Raw genomic sequence first — 22,192 nt, 5'->3', positions numbered from 1 at the left:
AAAGAGACACTGGTGGAGTTACTTCGTTTTTTATTTTATTTTTTATTTTTCTTTATTTGGTTTGTTTTCTAACCTTATGGTCCACTTAGGAGTCTACAACTAGTCACAGTAAAACATGAACATTTTTAACCATAACATTATAATTTTTTTGTATACAATCTACATTAACAATCTAAATGGACCAAAAAGAGACAATAGAAAAAACTTTTCAATGGCAATGTGAAAAAATGATGGTGACTAGTCTGGCTCTAATTCAGGTAAAAAACTTTTTTTAACGTAAGCCAGGGTGGGATCAGCCAGTGGCGGCTTCCCGCGTGCGCGATTCATTTGCAGTCTGGATGCAGAGGGGTGAACATCGCCTGCTCTGACTGCAGCTGGGAGGGACTGCTGTGTGAGGACTGGGCCGCCTGTGAGTGCTTTGGGATGGGGGTGGGGCCCACGGCAGCACCCGCTGCTCGTTGAGAAGAGTAAGAACGTTACGTGAGTTCACGTCAGTCTCCAATAACACCAGAAAAAGTAGCTAGTTTTGTCGCTAGTCGCTTTTTTGAAAATGTGTTCTCGAGGGGTCTGAATACTCGCTAAATATAGCGACAAAGTCGCTAAGTTGGCAACACTGGTTCACATAGGTGTTTGTGTATGTGACACTTCTAGAGATGGGGAATAGTGACCCTGTATGTGAGTGTATTACTGCCTCTGCCAAGAAGCCTTTAAGACTTTCATGGCACAGGTCAGGTGCTAGTTCACCTATAACCACAGACTTTGGTTCAAGCTCAATTTTAGCTGTTCACCCTCAATAGCTACATAGTGCCAGCAAATACCTCTGATAAACATTGTTGACATGTTCTTTTAGAGAATGTGACACATAAAGACTGCCACTTCACAACTACGTTGTATTAAAAAACTCTTTATTTCAAAAGCTAGCTATAAAATTCTGACACAGCACACGATCAGGCTACAAGTAGGCCTAGGCTATAAATAGCACATAGGCTTAATTGATGACTCACTTTGCACGCATACATACTCAGTCAACATTCAATTGCTGTTGGGTTAAAAAATATACCAAAATAAAAGTAAAATTGATATTTGAATGATATTGGCTACGTAGTTGATTAAAAAATCTGCACAAAGTATGAGACCCACACACAACTACAAATATTATTGACATTTTACATTTGTCATACATTATAAGATCCAAGATAAAATAGTTACAAAACATTAGCAAAAGCCAAAGCTGCCATTTCTTTCAAGCAAGAAAGATTGGCCTGTAAAAATAAGATGTAAGTTGCGGTGTCTGATTGGCCAGCTGTGGTAAGTGGTTTACGGAAAAAGGAGGGCTCTGTCTTGTTAGGGTTAACTGTATTCCCCGCAAACCCCAACGGTCTTCCTGTCCCAGTCAGAGATGGACAAGCACTTGACGAAGAAGTGTCCCAGGTCATATTTGGAAATGACCCGCCCTTTCAGCATGTTCTCTGTCACTGTGTACTTCTCAGTCAAAGGGAGATTATCTGTTGGGAATAGCATTTATATTTAGCAGTGTAAGGCACCTAATATGATGACATATTCAGATCATTTTGACTCAATATGTGTATAATGTTTAATATCACTTGAATAACACTAATCCATCCAGTACATACCCACTGGGCACATACTTTGAATCAATATTGTTTCCATGTAATTTCAATGAAATTACATTGAACCAACATTGAATAGACATTTCATTTACGTCTTTGCTCAGTGGGTAGTGTGTGAGGAGTGATGATAGGCCTATCATGTCATCACTGGAACCACTTACAGTATAGTAGTACAGTACTACATTTCTACTGATTGGGGAAGGGCGACAACTAACCGTCGATGTGAGGGGGCATGACAGCCACGAAGTCCAGCCCTGACTCCTTCAGCACCATGTACATCCTATCATGGTCCTCTGTGACCGGCAGGAGCCTGGGTGGCACTTTAGACCGGTCCCATAGGAGGAAGGCTTTGAAGAGAGATGGGGACAATATAAGGATATGGTTTCTATATGGTAGTTTATTGGAAGTTGGAAAGATGCTGTGACCCTGACTGTCCAAGACTCTGTACCTGACATGCAGCCAACTACTTTGCGGATCCCCCGAGCTTTCATAGCGTCTAAGATGTTTCTGGTTCCTTCTGACATCATTGTTGTGGGACCTGTGGATTGCAACTGAAACATGAACATACTGACCATTATCCTGGCCTAAGCATTTAAATATGTAGGCCTAGTGCAGCAACCCCCTAGTGCAGTTAGTTACTGCAACTCACCCTGAACATGATTACAAAACATGTATAACTCATAACAGAAAACTTGTTTTAATGAGACCCCTGAACACTTCCATTTTGATTTGCACCTCAAGATATATTTCAGCTTGTATAACATATCTGTTATAACTTGGTTTTATTCAGACAACTTAACATATGTTTTTACTAACTTAGAAATCCTATAGCCTACTAATGAAAGTTTTCCTAAACTTACCGAGGTCACTCCTGGTGCCCAAAATTATGAAAACAGCATCCTGACCCTCCATGGTCTTCTTCACATCCTCCTTATTGAGGACATCTCCCACCACCACCCTGCAGGCTTTGTGTTCTGCAGGCAGCCTGTCAGGGTCTCTCACCAGCACTGTCACATTGTAACCTGTGGATAATGATGTACAAAGAAGCATTATGAATTTATTGACTCGTTTTATCATCTACCAATGATCCATAGGTATTTGAGCCTGATGGGAATATGAAGATGAGAGGAAAATGTAATGCAGGCAATTAGTTCATTTTTGATGAATGGATCTCAATTCTAGAGCATGGCTGTGGGTCGAATTGATTAGGCCTTCCCAGTGTTCTGGATAAGCACGATAAGCGGACAGCGAACTTCAGATACGCGCACTGCAATGCACTCATCCCAATCATCAGTCACCAGAACATTATAACGACTTGCATGACTCAACACTTTTGTCGCGTGATCTCCGAGCAAGGAAACGAACACCCTTGTTAATCAAATAAGCTAAAAGTGATTTTTGTAGCACTTTTGCTATTATTTTGAAACTATGTAATTAATAGCACGGAATAGAACAAATCAGATTGGAATAGAATATAAAATAAAAACACAAATATAATAAAATAGAATAACTCCCCCCCCCAGAGGAAGGCTGTGGCAAATTACACTTCCAATTACACTAGTATAGCATATGCTAATGACAGATGTCTGCTGTCCTATAGCATTGCATAGGAAATCAAATGAATAACGTTCAGCATAGTTTAGGAACAAGGCAGAACACTCCGATCACTTTTGGACCAGGCTACACAGCAATTGATATATGAGGGATTGTGTAAATAACCTATAATCCCCCACAATAATGAGTAAATTATGTAATTTAGAAACTTTGCCTACCCGCTGCAACAGCCAGTGGTAATGTCACCAGTCCGGTCATTCCCGTGGCCCCAAATATTGCAACATTCTTGATCGATTCTGACATAATAACAGATTGCGAAACTGTCACTGGTCACCGAAGAACGTTACAACTTCTTACTTTGTGGATCGCGTGCAACAATGTACCCGAAAACATACACGCAGAATGAACCTCTTTGAAACATTGAGAAACGCCCCTTTTAGATAACCAAAAAAGGCTCACTTCCGCAACAGACTCCTCCCAGCCCCATCAATGAATGGAAAACGCACACCGTCACAACAGGGCCGTAATTGTGCAGGATATATATTCCTTTTTAGATAATTTCAACTAATGTATTCTGTTTTTCTCAGTTTGGAGATCCAAAGATCTGAAAGCATGGCAGTTCCAAAAATCAGTCAAGAGACCAAATTGCAGGAATGTTCAAGCTACCTCTTGTCGAATCACCTTCATTACACTTCAACCTCCTCCACCACGCGACAGCCATCCTGTTATGGCACCAAGGTGACTGACTGGGAATCCAACCGTCTCCTGTGATCCACATTGCGAGCAACAAGAATGTAGTAGCCCACTGACCTAAAGCCTGCAGGCATTTGTTCGGGGAGGTGTTATTGTAATGGATATAAGAACGTGCCGTAGACTCACTCAACAGCTACTGCAGCTTGGCATTTCGCCGATGGAGCTATCCAATTGCTACCTTTTTGTTTAGTTCAAATAGTTGGTACTGTTGTCAAGAAGGGCGGTCTTGTGTTGCGAAGCAGATGTTCACTGGCTCGAGCCCAGTATTGGGACAGGGACAGTGGCCGAAGCTAAATTGTTGTCAGCACACTGACATCGGATTCACTATTACACATCTTCAGGTCTCTGGCAAGGTTATGTGCATGTGGTTTACATAGTCTCGCTCGTCGGACTCATGGCGATACAGAACCACCTCCGTTAAATAGCATAGGCCCACTTTTCCTTCATAGATGCATGCCACAAGATGCTCCCTGTATGAAATGCTCTTCATTAGGTGACATTAACGTAATTTATCAGCGAGGAGAGAACAATTACTGTAGGTTGAAGTAAATACATTTGTATGTCACTTTCAGGTACACAGCTTTTATTTAGTTATCCATAGACGCTTCAGGGGTGTGCTTTTTAAAAATTAATATTGTTTTTGAAGTCAGATTTTTCAGGGGGTGCTGCAGCATCCTCAGCCCTAATACTTCCCACTGTAATGTAGTTATCGACGTTATTATCAGTTTATAAACCAGTAATACAGTGAGTTTATGTTCATGTACTTTTAATAATATGCCTACTTGACAATAATTCCACTTGTTTTAAGGTACTTCCCAGTATGACATGAACTAACTTCCAATAGTTGCAAATTACATGTTGTCAAATGAACAATGTCCACTGGGAATAGAACGGGGCTTCAAACACTATCATGGAGATAGAGATGCACTAGAATGATTTTCCTATCTGTAAACCCTAGACACCATTTATAACGGGTTATTACTGGAATTCATTGATTTTGTGTGTGCCGACCCCCCCCCCCCCCCCCCCCCCCCCCCCCCCCCCCCCCCTCTCATTTTCTCTCTCTCGCTGTACGGAGGTGGGTTCCTTCGCCGCACTAATGCCGAATTCTCTCTAGCAGTATCACGACTGGAGGGAGAGGGAGCGCGTAGGCTATCAAGTGGACAGTATATCCGAGCCCACCGGCTTGGATTATTTGATCAAGCATTTTAGCCTGGCTGCAATACACCTTTCATGGCAGTCGCGTGGTCCCACTAGCCACGGCAGGGAATTGACATGTATTGCCGCATTATCTGCCTTTATTAGCCAGATATATTCATCCTGATCCCACAGTTCGATTGAGGATATAGGCTACTTGACTACTATGCCAGCGAAGAAACACCGCGTCGCGAGGCTCTGTTCATAATTTGCTCACTGGTTCATTGATACTGGCACCACATCGACAGATTTTTACGTATATTTCGGTGAAAAACAAACTCATATCTGAAATTGAGGTTAAGGTAAGTTCGTTGTAGCATAGGTTGCATGTGTATATATATATATTTAAACATTTTTTTTTTTTTAAATATCATTGAGCATGAACAGTTCGAGATGCCCGTGTTCGTGGGAGATGCAGCAACACCGGCCTGCATTGGCTAAGGCTACTGCAGTGATTCAATAGGGCCGTATTATATGCTGTTTTATTTTGCTGGGTATTAGGCATTTGCTGTTGTTTAGATCACTTGTGTTGGCCGAACATAATATTCAGGCTACTATTTGTACACAGGCTTTGAATAGCAAATATGGGCAGGTTAGGATAGGCCTGATACAATGTTTAATTATTTAGATTTGGTCCGCGCATGTTCCTGATGATTAAACGCACGTAAGTGTATGACACTTTTAGAACATTCATTGCATGTCACAATGGAGCCTTATTCTTGAAAGAAGTAACGTAAGAAGGGCATTAAACAACATGCTTGTACATATAGTAGTCTATAGCCATATGGAGCTTAGGCTACGTTATTTGACCGCAACTACATTAACTAAAAGTATTCCAAATTGAAATGCTATTTTATCCAACAGCAGATTAGCCAAATGACATTTATATCATGGCTGCATCATTTTAATGCAGCCACTTCCTTGCTTAAAAGTGTTAATCCAAAGAAAAGATCCATGCACTTCATATGGGATGGTGCAGGGGACGGTGATCATAGCCTAAGTGCGGTATTGACCAATGAGACGGCGGTGGTAGGGATGCAGGTCATACAGTATGTGTAATTTTAAGGTTAAAAGTGATTGCACAATAGGGAGTTAAGCAGTTTGACAACATGCCAATATTCCATAACCAAATATCTGCCATTTATATCCTCTTTTGCCCTGGCTTCTTGCGCACAACTGCGTCGACACTGTAGTAGCCCACCTCACCATCAACTTGGATAGCCACCACTAGGCACTACTATTAATGACAGCCTAGTCATGCAGGTTTGACATGAGAAATCTTGTTCTAATGTGAGGAGCGTTTGTGTGGATCAAGCCTAAGTTCTGTTCACTGAACTATAGCTTTTTTGTTGACCGTAGGGCTGGGCGTAGCCTGTTCTACGGATGTCAGTGTTGTTAATGTTGGTCACACACAGTTGTTCAAATTGTGAAATGACTGGAGCGATCCGTTGCAACACAGTCAGACTCGTGCTGTGACGTCACGATACTACCGCTGGCGCTGTCCATTGTACTGATCTGTCATGGGACGCAAAAATGTCAAATTCAGACTCTTCAGCAAAGTTTGTGGGCAAAGGCAAAAGGGATGTCAATAGCCACTTTATTCTGAATGCAAGTGAGAATTTATGGTTTAACGTTAGTATATTTTGTACGTTAGTATATCCATCCATTATAGGACAATGTTGCAGGACTTTTAAAATAATCGTTTGACAAGGCCTGCTGTCGTAGTAGGCCTATGCGAGCCATTCAAACTGACACTACAGGCTACATTTTCCTGTGGTGAGACAGTAATTGATACACGCCATTGATATTTACAGATCATTTTTAATCTGCATAGACAATAGGTCTACTTCTGGAAATGTGACGCTGTATAACGTCTGATAGACTTAAGTGAAGTTGATTTAGATACGGTCAGAGGCTTACACGAACGGGTGTTTTTTTTGTGTGTGTTATGGGTCTTCTGTCCCTTGAACACAGCATACTATATGACCCATTGTCTTACATTTAAACACAATAAAAGCCCTGGGTCTCTACTGATACTACAGAAGTCTGCATTCAGAAAATAACCTAGCCACATAGCCAATACTCACAGTGTTCTCCATTGTATGCAAATTGACAGTAATATTGTGTAAAAGTCAAGGTAAAAATGTCCACTGATACACCAATCTTTGTAAAAGATGGATGAAAAGCTGAATGAAAATGGAGGGGGGACCAGTAAGATGAGGGACCAGTCCCCAGCCTGAGGGGGACAGAATTAAAGGTCCTCAATTCTGTGGTGTGTAATGTGGTGTGGCATCTGTCTATGCTCAGGGGAACTTCTTCCTCTCTTCTGTTCTATCCTCTAGTGTCTTAGTTTCTTTAGCCCCCTAACTCCTTACACAGTGAAAAGAGTTTGGGGTCAGGCTGTCACTCTCGTATCAGTTGGTAGAGCATGGTGCTTGCCATGACCGGGTTGCGGGTTCGATTCCCACAAGGGACCAGTATGAAAAAGTAACAAAATGTATGCACTCACTACTGTAAGTTGCTCTGGATAAGAGCGTCTGCTAAGTTACTTAAATGTAAATGTATCTATTCCTGAAACTTAAATGCTAAAAAAAACTGAACCGCTTCACTTTGATGATTGTCAAGACGTGTTCATTTGATCGTGTACTGAAAGTGGATTTTCAGGAAGGGAAATATGTTGACTTGGAATACTTTTAGGTTTTAAAATGTTTTAAAATGTTCTGTAGCTTTGCAAAGGGGGGGGGGGGGGGGGGGGGGGGGGGACGACACGTGTAATTAAGACTCATGACATATTTCTGCAAAGAGGGGCTACTCAGGATAGAAATAACACAATCAGATTAGAATTTAAATACGGCAGAAAGAGATCCCTGAAATAATTCTGCATCTCCATACATCTTCAATAAAGGGCAGTTTGTGCCACCGCAGTGGTTTCCATAGCTCCTCAAAGGACCTCTGCTTCTCTCAGACAGGAAGTAGGAAGTACGAAGGTCACAGGCAGAGTGCTACTGGAGCAGCTGGCTTGTTGCCTGGGAATTATTTTTTTAGTTGAGGAGGTTGAGGAGGTGTTGTGAATTACTGTACCAGGGCCATTCTTTCCGGAAGCATGTTTTGGGCAGTGGGAAAGGGGGATGGGTGGGGGATACAGCCTGAGTCTTACGCCATGCCGGCAGGCTGGAGATTTATAGTTGTAGCCGGGTGACGGTATAGCCAAAGAGCAATAATAATGTTGAGTGCTTTGGAGGAGAATGCTGAACAAGAGCCAGAAACAAACTGGCGAAAAACAAAGATGGCCGATCTAAATTGTGCATATGTCACTATAGACTATTGCAGTATCTACAACTGATTTGAGCTGTAAAGGGCAGAGGCAGTCTGCAACGAACAGAAGCAGCAGAACACAGCAACACAGAAAATGATCAGAGCCAGACTAACCCATAGAGATAATCCTGAATGAATGTTCAGACTCTTGTGGTCTGAACTGTGGACACAGCATGACTTCCCCTGCCCTGTAGTATGCACAAGGTGTAGCAAGAAACAGTAAGGACTCAGTGTTTACTCAACTTCAATGGTTACACCTTGCCTGCCGTGGTGTGGTGCAGACGACTGTCTCTGACCTTCTCCCAGCATCAGAAGGATCAAAGGGCTTAGGCATGTTGACTTGTTGTGTCTCTTCTGGAGGTATCATGGACATGTATCGATCCCTGTGTCATCCTTTTTTGCCTGTCAATCTGTTATTGCTTCATTTTAGTCTGATCATCATTGGATTCTCTGTTGAGGGCTAGCCTGATCACCACACTAGCTGTTACCCAGCTCGACGTAGGTTATGTTTCTGCCATTAACAACAGCAGCCTACAGTCTGGCCACCCCGGATAGTGAATTGTCCCCGTAGAAGCAGAAGCATATGTGGGCTGGATTATTGCTGGAGAGCAACAGTGTTGTTGTTGTTTCAGTGCAGAGCGTCTTGGATATGTGAGAGGGGCCTCTGGCATGCTGAGACTCTGACAGCTGTGTTTGTTTACCAGGAAGAACCACATCACGTCAGTCAGTGGGATCCTTAAGCTAAAAAACTGTCTTATTGGAGGGACACCAGGTGGTAGGTCTAGGAAAGGCCTGCTGGGGCGACCAAAGGCTAGCAACAGCACAGGCCAATTCGTTTGACACATATGACAGTGTGACAGTTCGGATGGAGCCTTAATGCATTGGCGACTATTGTGGCTGTGTGGTGGCCTACCATCAGTGTGACATCCTTCACTATACAGTACATGACCATGGCATTTTGATGTGCGTGCGGTCCCTTGAAAACCATGTGTGTAGTGTGTTATTTTGTGCAACACATGTGGGGTCTTTCTGTATAAAGTTGATGTATGTTGTTCAGTAAGTGTGTGACCTTCCACCCGCTTTCATGGCTCAATGGGCTAGTAGTATCTGGTAGTATGTGATTGTAGGACACAACAGCTTCTTGAGCGGTCATGGAGATGTACTGCTGACGCCTACGGGTGCAGTCTCTGGAGTTACTGTAGGAGGCGCTCTGGGTATCCAGGGAACATTCTGGTGGGGAATGAGACAACCAACTGGAACGCGTTGAGCTGTGAAACATCAGACTCATGCTTCACTACACCCTCCTCTGCATCTCCCGCACACCCACCCACACACACGCACACACACCCACATACATACACTCACATTGACGCACACACACACGCACACGCGCCCACACACATATACAAATTATCCACATCTGGAGAGGAAGGGGGCTGTGGTGTGATTGTTACAGTACTGTAGCTCTCTCTAAATCTGAATTTCACTGAGCATAGAATTTAGGCCTGACTGAATTTCACTGAGCATTGAATTTAGGACTAACTGAATATCACTGAGCATTGCATCGATCCTTTGACATGATCTGAGACAGATTTGATCATGTAGAAAGATGTGTAAGTATGATGTCAGTATGATTTCAGTATGCTCTCAGTATATTCTCTCTATGATCTCATTGTGATCTCAGTATGCTCTCTGTATGATCTCAGTGTGATCTCAGTATTATCTCTGTATGATCTCAGTGTGATCTCAGTATTCTCTCTGTATGATCTCAGAGTGATCTCAGAGTGATCTCAGTATGCTCTCTGTATGATCTCGGTATGATCTCAGTGTGATATGTATTTACTGTACATTTCCAATTGATTCCTGAAATATAATATGTTTTATTTATTGATGACCTCGTTCCTGGAATTGAGAATACTCTCCTGACGGGTGTGCTGTGTTTATATCTTTCAGAATGTCTGGGCTCATCATTCTATAGAAGCGGATAGTGGAGGTCCCTCTGAGGCTCTTTTGACATTTTCTTTTGTATGTCTCACTTGGCTGTTTAGTTGTCCAATATTTGTTGCCATTTCTTTCTCACTCAACCTTTATTTCTTGATGTATTAGATGGTTGTCAATGGTTGTGTACAACAACACTTGCAATAGGAAATAGAGAGTGAGAGAGAGATAAGTACACTCCAGTGTGTGATTTATGGGGGGCCAAGGGGGGGCTCAGCCCCCGGAATGAGACATGAGCTCCCCGAAATACAACAAAAGTTGTATTTGAACCATTATCCTGTTTGTTTAAAATGAAATGTTATACTGCTACAGTGGTAAATATGAAAATACAAGCTTAGGTTCTTTCATCACATTCATATCTCTACTATGCCTGTCTCCCTCTTTCTCTGTCTGTCTTGAGCTTTCGCTAATGAACTTGCAACATTGTTTTGACTGGGTCAAGCCCACTAGCGAACTTGTAACATTATCAACTAGGTCCAGCCTGCTAGTGAACTTGCAACATTGTTTCAACTGTATACTAAGTATTAGTTTCTGTGTTCTGCCTCTGAAAGGCAGAGGTCTATAGTCTGCCCTGTAGATAATCATGGCATTCTGCAATAAATGGTTGGCTGATAGGGTATTGGCCAGAATGGTTCACCATGCAAAAAGGCAGTTCTGGTCCTGCCTCTTCTGGTAACCTATTGAAAAGTACAACAATGATATAGAAAATTAAGATTCGTCATGTATGCCTTTAATTTTCATGCCAAAACAAAGTAGCCTAACACACCTGTGGAAGTGTGTCGTTTTTTCAGGGTCCAACTCCAGCTCCAACTGACAGGCTGAATACCATGTGCCTTATTTTTTATATTTTATTTAGGGGTAAGGGTGTGGGCTCTAGATGATTCTATCATCCAATCAGGGTAGTACATACAGTACTCATTCAAGTGTTTTTCTTTATTTTTACTATTTTGTACATTGTAGAATAATAGCGAAGACATCCAAAATATGAAATAACACATATGGAATCATGTAGTAACCAAAAAAGTGTTAAACAAATGAAAATATATTTTATATTTGAGATTCTGCAAAGTAGCCACCCTTTGCCTTGATGACAGCTTTGCACACTCTTGGCATGCTCTCAACCAGCTTCATGAGGTAGTCACCTGGAATGCATTTCAATTAACAGGTGTGCTTAATTAAAAGTTAATTTCTGGAATTTCTTTCTTTGAGCCAATCAGTTGTGACGAGGTAGGGGTGGTATACAGAAGATAGTCCTATTTGGTAAAATACAAAGTCCATATTATGGCAAGAACAGCTCAAATAAGCAAAGAGAAACAACAGTCCAACATTACTTTAAGAAATGAAGGTCGGTCAATCTGGAACATTTCAAGAACTTTGAAAGTTTCTTCAAGTGCAGTCGCAAAAAACATCAAAAGCTATGATAAAACTGTCTCAGGAAAGGAAGACCCAGAGTTACCTCTGCTGTAGAGGATAGGTTCATTAGAGTTACAGTGCCTTGCGAAAGTATTCGGCCCCCTTGAACTTTGCGACCTTTTGCCACATTTCAAGCTTCAAACATAAAGATATAAAACTGTATTTTTTTAAGAAGAATCAACAACAAGTGGGACACAATCATGAAGTGGAACGACATTTATTGGATATTTCAAACTTTTTTTAACAAATCAAAAACTGAAAAATTGGGCGTGCAAAATTATTCAGCCCCCTTAAGTTAATACTTTGTAGCGCCACCTTTTGCTGCGATTACAGCTGTAAGTCGCTTGGGGTATGTCTCTATCAGTTTTGCACATCGAGAGACTGAAATTTTTTCCCATTCCTCCTTGCAAAACAGCTCAAGCTCAGTGAGGTTGGATGGAGAGCATTTGTGAACAGCAGTTTTCAGTTCAGTTCTGGACTTTGACTTGGCCATTCTAACACCTGGATGTGTTTATTTTTGAACCATTCCATTGTAGATTTTGCTTTATGTTTTGGATCATTGTCTTGTTGGAAGACAAATCTCCGTCCCAGTCTCAGGTCTTTTGCAGACTCCATCAGGTTTTCTTCCAGAATGGTCCTGTATTTGGCTCCATCCATCTTCCCATCAATTTTAACCATCTTCTCTGTCCCTGCTGAAGAAAAGCAGGCCCAAACCATGATGCTGCCACCACCATGTTTGACAGTGGGGATGGTGTGTTCAGGGTGATGAGCTGTGTTGCTTTTACGCCAAACATAACGTTTTGCATTGTTGCCAAAAAGTTCAATTTTGGTTTCATCTGACCAGAGCACCTTCTTCCACATGTTTGGTGTGTCTCCCAGGTGGCTTGTGGCAAACTTTAAACAACACTTTTTATGGATATCTTTAAGAAATGGCTTTCTTCTTGCCACTCTTCCATAAAGGCCAGATTTGTGCAATATACAACTGATTGTTGTCCTATGGACAGAGTCTCCCACCTCAGCTATAGATCTCTGCAGTTCATCCAGAGTGATCATGGGCCTCTTGGCTGCATCTCTGATCAGTCTTCTCCTTGTATGAGCTGAAAGTTTAGAGGGACGGCCAGGTCTTGGTAGATTTGCAGTGGTCTGATACTCCTTCCATTTCAATATTATCGCTTGCACAGTGCTCCTTGGGATGTTTAAAGCTTGGGAAATATTTTTGTATCCAAATCCGGCTTTAAACTTCTTCACAACAGTATCTCGGACCTGCCTGGTGTGTTCCTTGTTCTTCATGATGCTCTCTGCGCTTTTAACGGACCTCTGAGACTATCACAGTGCAGGTGCATTTATACGGAGACTTGATTACACACAGGTGGATTGTATTTATCATCATTAGTCATTTAGGTCAACATTGGATCATTCAGAGATCCTCACTGAACTTCTGGAGAGAGTTTGCTGCACTGAAAGTAAAGTGGCTGAATAATTTTGCACGCCCAATTTTTCAGTTTTTGATTTGTTAAAAAAGTTTGAAATATCCAATAAATGTCGTTCCACTTCATGATTGTGTCCCACTTGTTGTTGATTCTTCACAAAAAAATACAGTTTTATATCTTTATGTTTGAAGCCTGAAATGTGGCAAAAGGTCGCAAAGTTCAAGGGGGCCGAATACTTTCGCAAGGCACTGTAACTGCACCTCAGATTGCAGCCCAAATAAATACTTCACAGAGTTCAAGTAACAGACGCATCTCAACATCAACTGTTCAGAGGAGACTGTGTGATCAGGCCTTCATGGTCGAATTGCTGCAAATAAACCACTACTAAAGGACATGAATAAGAAGAAGAGACTTGCTTGGGCCAAGAAACATGAGCAATGGACATTAGACCAGTGGAAATCTGTACTTTGGTCTGATGAGTCCAAATTTGAGATTTTCGGTTCCAACCGCCATGTCTTTGTGTTACGCAGAGTAGTTGAACGGATGATCTCCCCATGTGTGGTTCCCACCGTGAAGCATGGAGGAGGAGGTGTGGGGGTGCTTTGCTGGTGACACTGTCGTTGATTTATTTAGAATTCAAGACACACTTAACCAGCATGGCTACCACAAATTCTGCAGTGATACGCCATCCCATCTGGTTTGCACTTAGTTCCACTATCATTTGTTTTTCAACAGGACAATGACTCAACACACCTCCAGGCTGTGTAAGGGCTATTTGATCAAGAAGGAGAGTGCTGCATCAGATGACCTAGCCTCCACAGTCACCCGACCTCAACCCAATTGAGATGGTTTGGGATGAGTTGGACCGCAGAGTGAAGGAAAAGCAGCCAGCAAGTGCTCAGCATATGTGGAAACTCCTTAAAGACTGTTGGAAAAGCGTTCCAAGTTCAGCTTTTTGAGAGAATGCCAAGAGTGTGCAAAACTGTCATCAAGGCAAAGGGTGGCTACTTTGAAGAATCTAAAATATCAAATATATTTAGATTTAACACGTTATTGGTTACTACATGAGTCCACATGTGTTATTTCATAGTTTTGATGCTTTCAGTATTATTGTACAATGTAGAAAATAGTAACAATTATGAAAAACCCTTGACTGATATTATATATTCAAATTTATATCCCCATGCCCACACATTTGAACTGAGCATTTCAGTGGCCCAAGGAGGCTGAGGGAAATAAATTAAGAAAAATATTGTGTTAATTGAAAAATAAAATTGAAAGACTGCATGGGGTCCTGAATTCAGGCAAGAAGAGTGTAGGCCTACTAATGACAATCGCCAAATGTTGTTACTCTTTTTGGTGTTTTGTAACAGATGTCTCTTTCCATTCATTAAATGGCGGGTACACAGTACAATGTTTGGATGCTGGAATTATTTTGGAGTGGACAAACATGTGCAGGTAGCTTACTTTTTGAATGTGATTTGTTTGACAATCAGTAGAAAACATGACTGGTTGTGTTCATACCCCCTTAAAAGCTAATACATGTTTACCATGAACCATGTCAGATCCCAGCAAAAATCGTCTTTTTATTCATCTGAGTTTCATTTATCTGCATGTCCAGCCCTTATATCCAGCCTCACAATGAAGTGTTTTACCATCTTCTTTTCAGTACAACAAACAGAACACAAAACAATTTGACATTAACAGTTGCATTCATGTGTTTTAACTCCATTTTATTAGAGCAATAAGGTCCGCCAATGCAAAAACCTGATAAAAATGTATTTATATGACTGCTGTAAGTACAGAAATAGTTTGCTCACTGGGAAATTAAAATCCAACTACGGTAGTCAGTGACAACTGTGTGGAGTTTGTGACAGCAACTACAGTGCCTTCGAAAAGTATTCAGACCCCTTGACCTTTTCCACATTTTGTTACGTTACAGCCTTATTCTAAAATGTCTTTTTTTAAAACTATTTCCCTCATCAATCTATACACAATACCCCATAATGACAATGTGCAAACTGGTTTTTAGAAGTTTTTGCAAATGTATTAAACCTAAAAAACAGATACCTTATGTGCATATGCATTCAGATCCTTTGCTATGAAACTCAAAATTGAGCTCAGGTGCAACCTGTTTCCATTGATCATCCTTGAGATGTTTCTACAACTTGATTGGAGTCCACCTGTGGTATATTCAATTGTTTTGACACACACCTGTCTGTATAAGGTCCCACAGTTGACAATGCATGTCAGAGCAAAAACCAAGCCATGAGGTCGAAGGAATTGTCCGTTGAGTTCCGAGACAGGATTATGTCGAGGCACATTTGCATAAAATTCTAAAAAACAGTTTTTGCTATTTCATTATGCTATATTGTGTGTAGATTGAGGAGAAATGATTTTTTAAAATCGATTTTAGTATAAGGCTTTAACGTAACAATGTGGAAAAGGTCAAGGGATCGGAATACTTTCTGAATGCACTGTATGTGAGCTTATTACAGTATAGACACTATTTCCTGGGATTTCCAATGATCTTCGATGTAGCGGAACCCCTTACCTTCTAACGACTTTTGTGTAGCTAGTGAGCGTCCTAGAGCAAAACATGTCACATGTCCTTCTTCGTGAGAGTCTCAGCTTTTCATAGATACCTTTTCAGAGATAGCTCAAACTACTCGAACTCCACAGACTTTTTTTTGTTTAAAGGACACAGACCTTTTTTAAACGCGTTTTTAAAAAGGGTTAGAAGTCCAACATGTGCCTGCGATACAGGGGGGACTCACTGGGTTAAAATACATGTCTTTACTATAGGTCATATTAAGCCCATAAAATAGGAAGTCCTGTGGAAAAAAAATAGAAACCCCCAAATGTTACGGTATAATTCACACTCTGCCCTGATCCCAAGCCTAACAGTTTCAGTAACACAGACCCCTCCCAGCTTCATATTGAATGATAATCGTATTTCCGTAATCCTCAGAAAATGTGATTTACACAAGTCTAGAATATTTCAACCTTTTCAATTAGTAAGAGTACTGATCATGTATTTAATGTTTACTCCTGTTTTTCACATCTTGAGTGCTGTTTCAGAGCAAGGGGCAACTGAGCAGGAAATATTGTGTATTGTCTTATCTGCCAAGATGTCAAAGTGTAATATTTGTTCTATTTTGGTCCATTTAGTCTTTCAGTGATGTTTTGTGTTTTATTTTCACGTTGTGTTGTGTTGTGTATTGTATGATCTATCTAGCCCATACAGGTAGTGTTTGTTTTATCTGGGGACCCATCATTAAACTGTATGGTTTTGGTGTTGAATGCTGAAAGGGAAATGTGGGGGATGGGAGGAGAACAGAGGGGAATCAGGGGTTGAGGTTTGGGGGAGGGGGATTTTTGTGAATATTTGTGCTTTGTGAGTTGCCTCAAGGACATTCGCTGGTATTGTAACAAAAAAGAGTTCAACCTCAATCAGTCTCCCACTGCACACTTACGCTTGAACATGTCCATATTCATACGGACATGAGTGTAACACGACAAAGAGCCAGAGGGATGGGGGATAAGGGCAGTAGCTCTCTGGTTAATATATTGTACTGTTTACTGACGGCACTGCTCTCATCCCACTTGATGTGAAAGAGACACAATATGAACCGGTTGTTTCAATAAGGTAATTTTTTTACAAGACATGATCGGGGAAGAAGAGCGTGCCAAACTCCCTCTGTTATGTATTTTATGCCAATGAATGAGTCACGAATGAGAAATTATTATTAAGAATCAGAAATGCTTTGGATAAGCATATGGATGAGTTGTCAAAGCGTAAGTGATCACTTATGCTTCTGTTTTCAGAAATCGTAGATATCTATGGCTGTTCATAGCCCTCCCTGGATTACTTAATATATGGTGTGGACTGGAGCTCTATCAAAACATGCATGCACTTTGCCCCTTAAAGACAAATTGTTATGATTCAGATTTTCTGCATTGTGTTTGAGATGATGTATTTACCTTCGTACAGTATAATTTCTTTCCATGGGGGTGATAAAGGGTGCATGAAGTGTGATCCGCATCCTAAATGTACTTGACCTAACTCTCCTACTGTGTGTCTGTAGAGTTGTTCAGGGAAATAGGCGCGATGGCCAATGCCTCCACAGATCTGGACAACGCGGAGGCCCAGCGCCAGCTCAACAACAACAACACCCGTCTGGCCAGCAGCTCGGGACACTGGGAAACCGAGGTCACCAGCTCCAAACTGTTTGAGTGTTCCCGCATCAAGGCCTTGGCAGGTGGGTGGATAGAGACTATACTGGACTAGAGGAACAAGAGCACCTTCACCTGCCTCAGTCACAGCTAAATCACTTACAAAACACACAAGCTTCGTAGACCTTCCAGTATACCTGATGGATGTTTAAAGTTGTGGAAGGACTTGATTGATGATCTATCATACAGGGGGCTACTGACAAGGAGGTATGGTTGATATATCAGAGCCAGTGTTGTAGTTCTTGAGTCCAGGACTCGGACTTGGACTCGGACTGGACCAGTAGTAACTGGGGACACGACTCAGATGAGAGGTTTAGTAACTAGATCACTGATCAGAGCTCTATCTGGATGAACTACATATATAGGAACTTAATTTGATTACTCTTTTGTTGCAGAGAATTTTCTTGCACCATAGGAAATGCAAACTTGTAGTGTGTTCAAGGTTTAAAAACTATTCTAAAGTTAGTAATATCCATTTCCATTTCCACTAAAATGGCAGACTTGATTTGCCCTAACATAAAATGGATCAACCCCTACAAAAATGTCCATTCAATTCCACATAATAATTCACATTTCCTGTTGCTGCAGGTTTATTTTCTTGCTGTAGCAAACTGGTTTTTATTAATATCCTACATCTGTAAGCCTTGTGTTTATTTCATTTCTCCTGCAGAAGAGAGAGATGCTGTCCAGAAGAAGACCTTCACTAAGTGGGTGAACTCCCACCTGGCCAGAGTGTCCTGTCGGATTGCTGACCTCTACAACGACCTCCGGGACGGCTACATGCTCACCAGGCTGCTGGAGGTCCTGTCTGGGGAGATGCTGGTTGGTCAACCCATTCTCTGGTTCACAACCTCGGGCTACCTTTCAGTCAGGAGATGCTAGGAGAACAAGCTCAAACTATTCAACAAAGAGCTCTCTCTGCGTTGTAGTTATTTTTGTTACAAATATTATCCAGTCACGTCTAAATGTTTCATGAATGTTGTCAGCACTGCAGCTATATGTCATGTGTGAGAATAGTCGTCCGCATAATGTGGTTTGACAATTGGATGGGAACAGCATTTGCACGCTTACTTTGCCATTGCGTTTTTAATGAGAAAAATATTGTCTTACTGTAAAGGCATTGAGATCAAAGCAGTATTTCTCCTGTATTTCCCCTGCAGATTGCTTTGACCATTCAAGCATGACTCCTCTCTCTCATTCCCTCTACCTCCTTACCTCGATGTTCTCTCACCCTTCTCTCCCTCCTTCCCTCCCCCATCCCTCCCTCCCCTAGCCGAGGCCCACGCGGGGTCGCATGCGGATCCACTGCCTGGAGAACGTGGACAAAGCCCTGCAGTTCCTCAAGGAGCAGAGGGTCCACCTGGAGAACGTCGGCTCTCACGACATCGTCGACGGCAACCACCGCCTCACCCTTGGCCTCATCTGGACCATCATCCTTCGCTTCCAGGTAGTGACCTTGCCCACCCGTCCTGGTGCCTGGTGTTGTCTGTCTCTGTCGTTTCCGTTGTGGTTGTATTTACATTTGATTTATTTTGTCATGCAGCCAACTCCTGTGGGGCCGTACCTGTCCCCTGTTAGGATTGTCCTTAAGACCTGCTGGTAGCTTAACCTCTGCTGAGGTATTTTGGGCATCCAGTTCCTGCAGGCCTGTGTGTGTCTCATGTTGGGGACGGTATGTTCTAGTGCTGTGTAGCTCTATTCCTTCTTTGTCCCCGTGGGGTACTTTTGAACTCAGTCAGCATGTGGATGATGAACCTCATGTGGGTGTGCACCGTTGTTTCTACAAACTCCTGTTTCCGACTGGTACATGTTCTACGGTGTGACGTCATAGACAATCTGCCCCAAGAGTCAGGAATAGCCTGATGAACCAGCGCTTCAAACTTGGCCTTCTTTAGCCAATACAGAATGACTGGCGCATAGGCATTCGCTTAATCCCTCCCATTGAATTCTATGGGCACTCCTACTAAGGCAGTGGTCTCCAAACTTTATTTGGCCCGTGACCCCATTTTGACATTTCCAAAAATGTGCGACCCCACCATGTAAAAAAAGGGATGTGATCAATTGCCAATGTTTCCTTTTTTTAACTGGAGCTATGGCAGGCTATTACAAATTAGTCTGACAATACAGTTTGAAGTGACTGAAAACCATCAGAAAGGTATTGGGATGTTCAGAAGATCATCGGGCAATGATCTTACGTGTAGAAAATAACATCATCATTGATTTAGTGCCTGGTCTTGTCCACTCTGTTCCAAAGAGTCCTGCCCGGCTTGTGGGCTTAAACGGTTCAGAAGATAGAGCCACATTTGTATGAAGAAAACAGGAACCGCTATGTTTATTACAACTGCATCTACCAGCTACCAGAGGTTCTATGAGCATTTAAAAACAAATGATTTCAGACTTGCTCTCGCAACCCCTAGTTTGAGAAACGCTGCACTAATGCCAATTTTGAATCGTTGATATCCCAGGCTGTGTGCAATAGCCTGGGGTACGACGTTATAGTACACCTAATTCAAACACAAGAACAAAGTCTTATCGCACATTTTGTCACTATTTTTCATCAGTCTTTGAGCTAAGGTGAACCCATCTGAGAAAGAGACAGATTTAGCACTGGTTTGGTAAAGGTATCCACCTCGTGTCCCAGCGGTAAACAGAAGCAGGCCAAAATTCGGTGTATATTATTGTCATGATTTTGACACAACTGGTTTCAGCACCGTCTTCATTTAGGAGCGAAAGGGCAGAAATCAGAGTTATTTGTAGACTGGCCAAAAGACTGTACGGAGAAGCCCTGAAACATGCGCATCGTCACTGTGTGATGTTACTAGCAAAGCTTGAATGCCACTCTGGTCCTGATCGTAGTTGGATCTCAAACAGGGACATACTCTCTGACATCCGCCTCAGAGACATACTGTACACATACAATGGGTACAAGGCCTTACAGGACGCGATACCACAGACAAGTGACAGGCATGTACTGTAAGTAGCGCAAAATAATTTGGCTTTTGTTGTCGCCTCAGGACAGTGGTGGTCTCAGCATAAACGCATGTCCTGCATTATTCAAATCAGCGTTACTCTGTACATATAATTCAGGGACATAGGCTAGTGGTTCCTACGGCATCATGAGGAGAGGCTAGAATGGCATAGCTTATCACTCTGCCTTCTAATAGTGATTATGGGTTGGCTGGGGCACTTTTGGCCGGCATCCCATTCTACTGCACTGACTGTGGAGCCAGCGAGTCGATGGCCTCTTCAATTTTGCTAGCAGTGAAAGAGGAGAAGCGCGTTATTGGAAACGGATTTGTGCTGTAGGGAGCAAGGGGTGGGGCTCCGGGCAGGGCTTAGATGCAATCAGGGCCTATCCTCCTCCCCACCCTTCCCTCCATCTCTCTCTGCCACTCCTACTTCCTTCTCGGTCACCAATTCTGCAACCGTTTGGGGTTGTCTTGTCACTCTCCCCTCACACTCCTCTTTTTAGTTTACTACGTCTCTCTTCCCTTTCTGTCTCCCTGTCTCTTTCTTTCTCCCTCTCTTCCACCCCTCCCCTACCCTTGGACTGTTTCAGTTTACTTTGCCCAGTCAGCAGGTAAGACCTAGCCACTGCAGCAGGCAGCAGACACATCGAGAGAAAGGGGGGAAAAGAGGACTCCAGGAGGTAAATGTTCGCCAGGAGCCGATTTCAAGACCCTAATAAACACTTGACTCCTCCATTATATCTAGTAACTTAACTATTCCTTTCTAGTCGCTTCGCTCCGCGTCGTTGTGTTTGTGCTACTTAAATGTGACCTGCGTGGTGTATGCCTCTCTGTCACTGCCAGATGGTTTGTTTTTCTCAGGACTCTTGTTTATTGTTGGATGATATGCACTGCGATCAAGGGTGTTTCAAATCTGCCTGATCTGAAATGTGAGCAGGACATTTTAGAGATGGAATGTCCTCATTGGCTCTTGTAAAAAGTCAGTTTGGTTTCTGGGCAGCAGTTTATTTGAAAAATAGTTGTTCAATTAGACAATGACTAGTCCTTCTCTTTATACATACCGGTAGTGTTATTCTATCATCATTTAAATCATGAATAACCGTTCCCTGTAGGTGGAGACTAAACTGTGCGTGTAGTATAGTCCTATAAACCTCCAGCTGCTTTCCAGTGTGAGTGAGCATGTACAGTATGTGAGCGGATGAAGTGCGATTGGTTGATATGGGTGGTCTAGCAGACTCTAGGGTGTCAACCCTCCCATTAACATGTATCATGTCAGGGTGACATGATTGGGCCAATGGCTGTCGTAGATGATGAGGGCGCACAGTGATGTTGTCATGATTCTGTGGCCTTCCTCCCAACATGACAGGCACATGTCTGTGTGCGAGTTAGTGATGAGACATGCAATGCAGTTGTGTGAGTCTTGGGTTGTATTCATTACATCTTGCAACGGAAACCGTTTACCATTTAAGAACCAAACGGAAGCAAACAGAGTAAATGGAACAAAATGGGGAGGGAGGGACCTACCTGAATTTGTCCAATAGAAACTAACTATTGTTTTCATTGCAAAATGTTTTGTGTTTAGAGTAAACGGTTTCTTTTGCACAACATTTTGAAACAGACCAAACTGTTTGCAACGGAATCGGCATAATGAATACACTCCTGGTGTGGCTGTTGAAAGGCACTGGGTTTTGGGTTC

General features: G+C 42.3%; 2 protein-coding genes across 7 annotated transcripts in view; one reads left to right on the top strand and one right to left on the bottom strand.

The window, feature by feature from the left end:
• Positions 1-886: 886 nt before the first annotated feature.
• Positions 887-3,603, bottom strand: LOC110507468 (flavin reductase (NADPH)). Its single transcript, XM_021587473.2, has 5 exons — positions 3,404-3,603; positions 2,492-2,653; positions 2,080-2,169; positions 1,847-1,978; positions 887-1,505 (listed from the first exon to the last, which is right to left on the bottom strand). The coding sequence occupies exons 1-5, from the start codon at positions 3,486-3,488 to the stop codon at positions 1,351-1,353; spliced, it is 624 nt and encodes a 207-aa protein (XP_021443148.1). The 5' UTR covers positions 3,489-3,603; the 3' UTR covers positions 887-1,350.
• A 1,452-nt stretch (positions 3,604-5,055) lies between these two features.
• The window catches only part of LOC110507062 (spectrin beta chain, non-erythrocytic 4), a 65,053-nt gene continuing 47,916 nt past the window's right edge, over positions 5,056-22,192 (top strand). For all 6 annotated transcript variants that reach the window (XR_005039987.1, XM_036964976.1, XM_036964974.1 and 3 more), the window contains exons 1-4: positions 5,056-5,437; positions 17,380-17,553; positions 18,198-18,349; positions 18,801-18,974. Coding sequence is in view for 5 of the 6 variants with exons in the window: in XM_036964976.1 (XP_036820871.1) it covers positions 17,403-17,553; positions 18,198-18,349; positions 18,801-18,974 (477 nt within the window). In the remaining variant the exon portion in view is untranslated. The remainder of the gene's footprint in view (positions 5,438-17,379; positions 17,554-18,197; positions 18,350-18,800; positions 18,975-22,192) is intronic.

The sequence above is a fragment of the Oncorhynchus mykiss genome, chromosome 27, assembly GCF_013265735.2.
Source record: "Oncorhynchus mykiss isolate Arlee chromosome 27, USDA_OmykA_1.1, whole genome shotgun sequence".
In the NCBI taxonomy this organism is placed as follows: Eukaryota; Metazoa; Chordata; class Actinopteri; order Salmoniformes; family Salmonidae; genus Oncorhynchus; species Oncorhynchus mykiss.
Note: the sequence above shows the minus strand (reverse complement) of the source record. Positions and strands in the feature narration are given on the sequence as shown.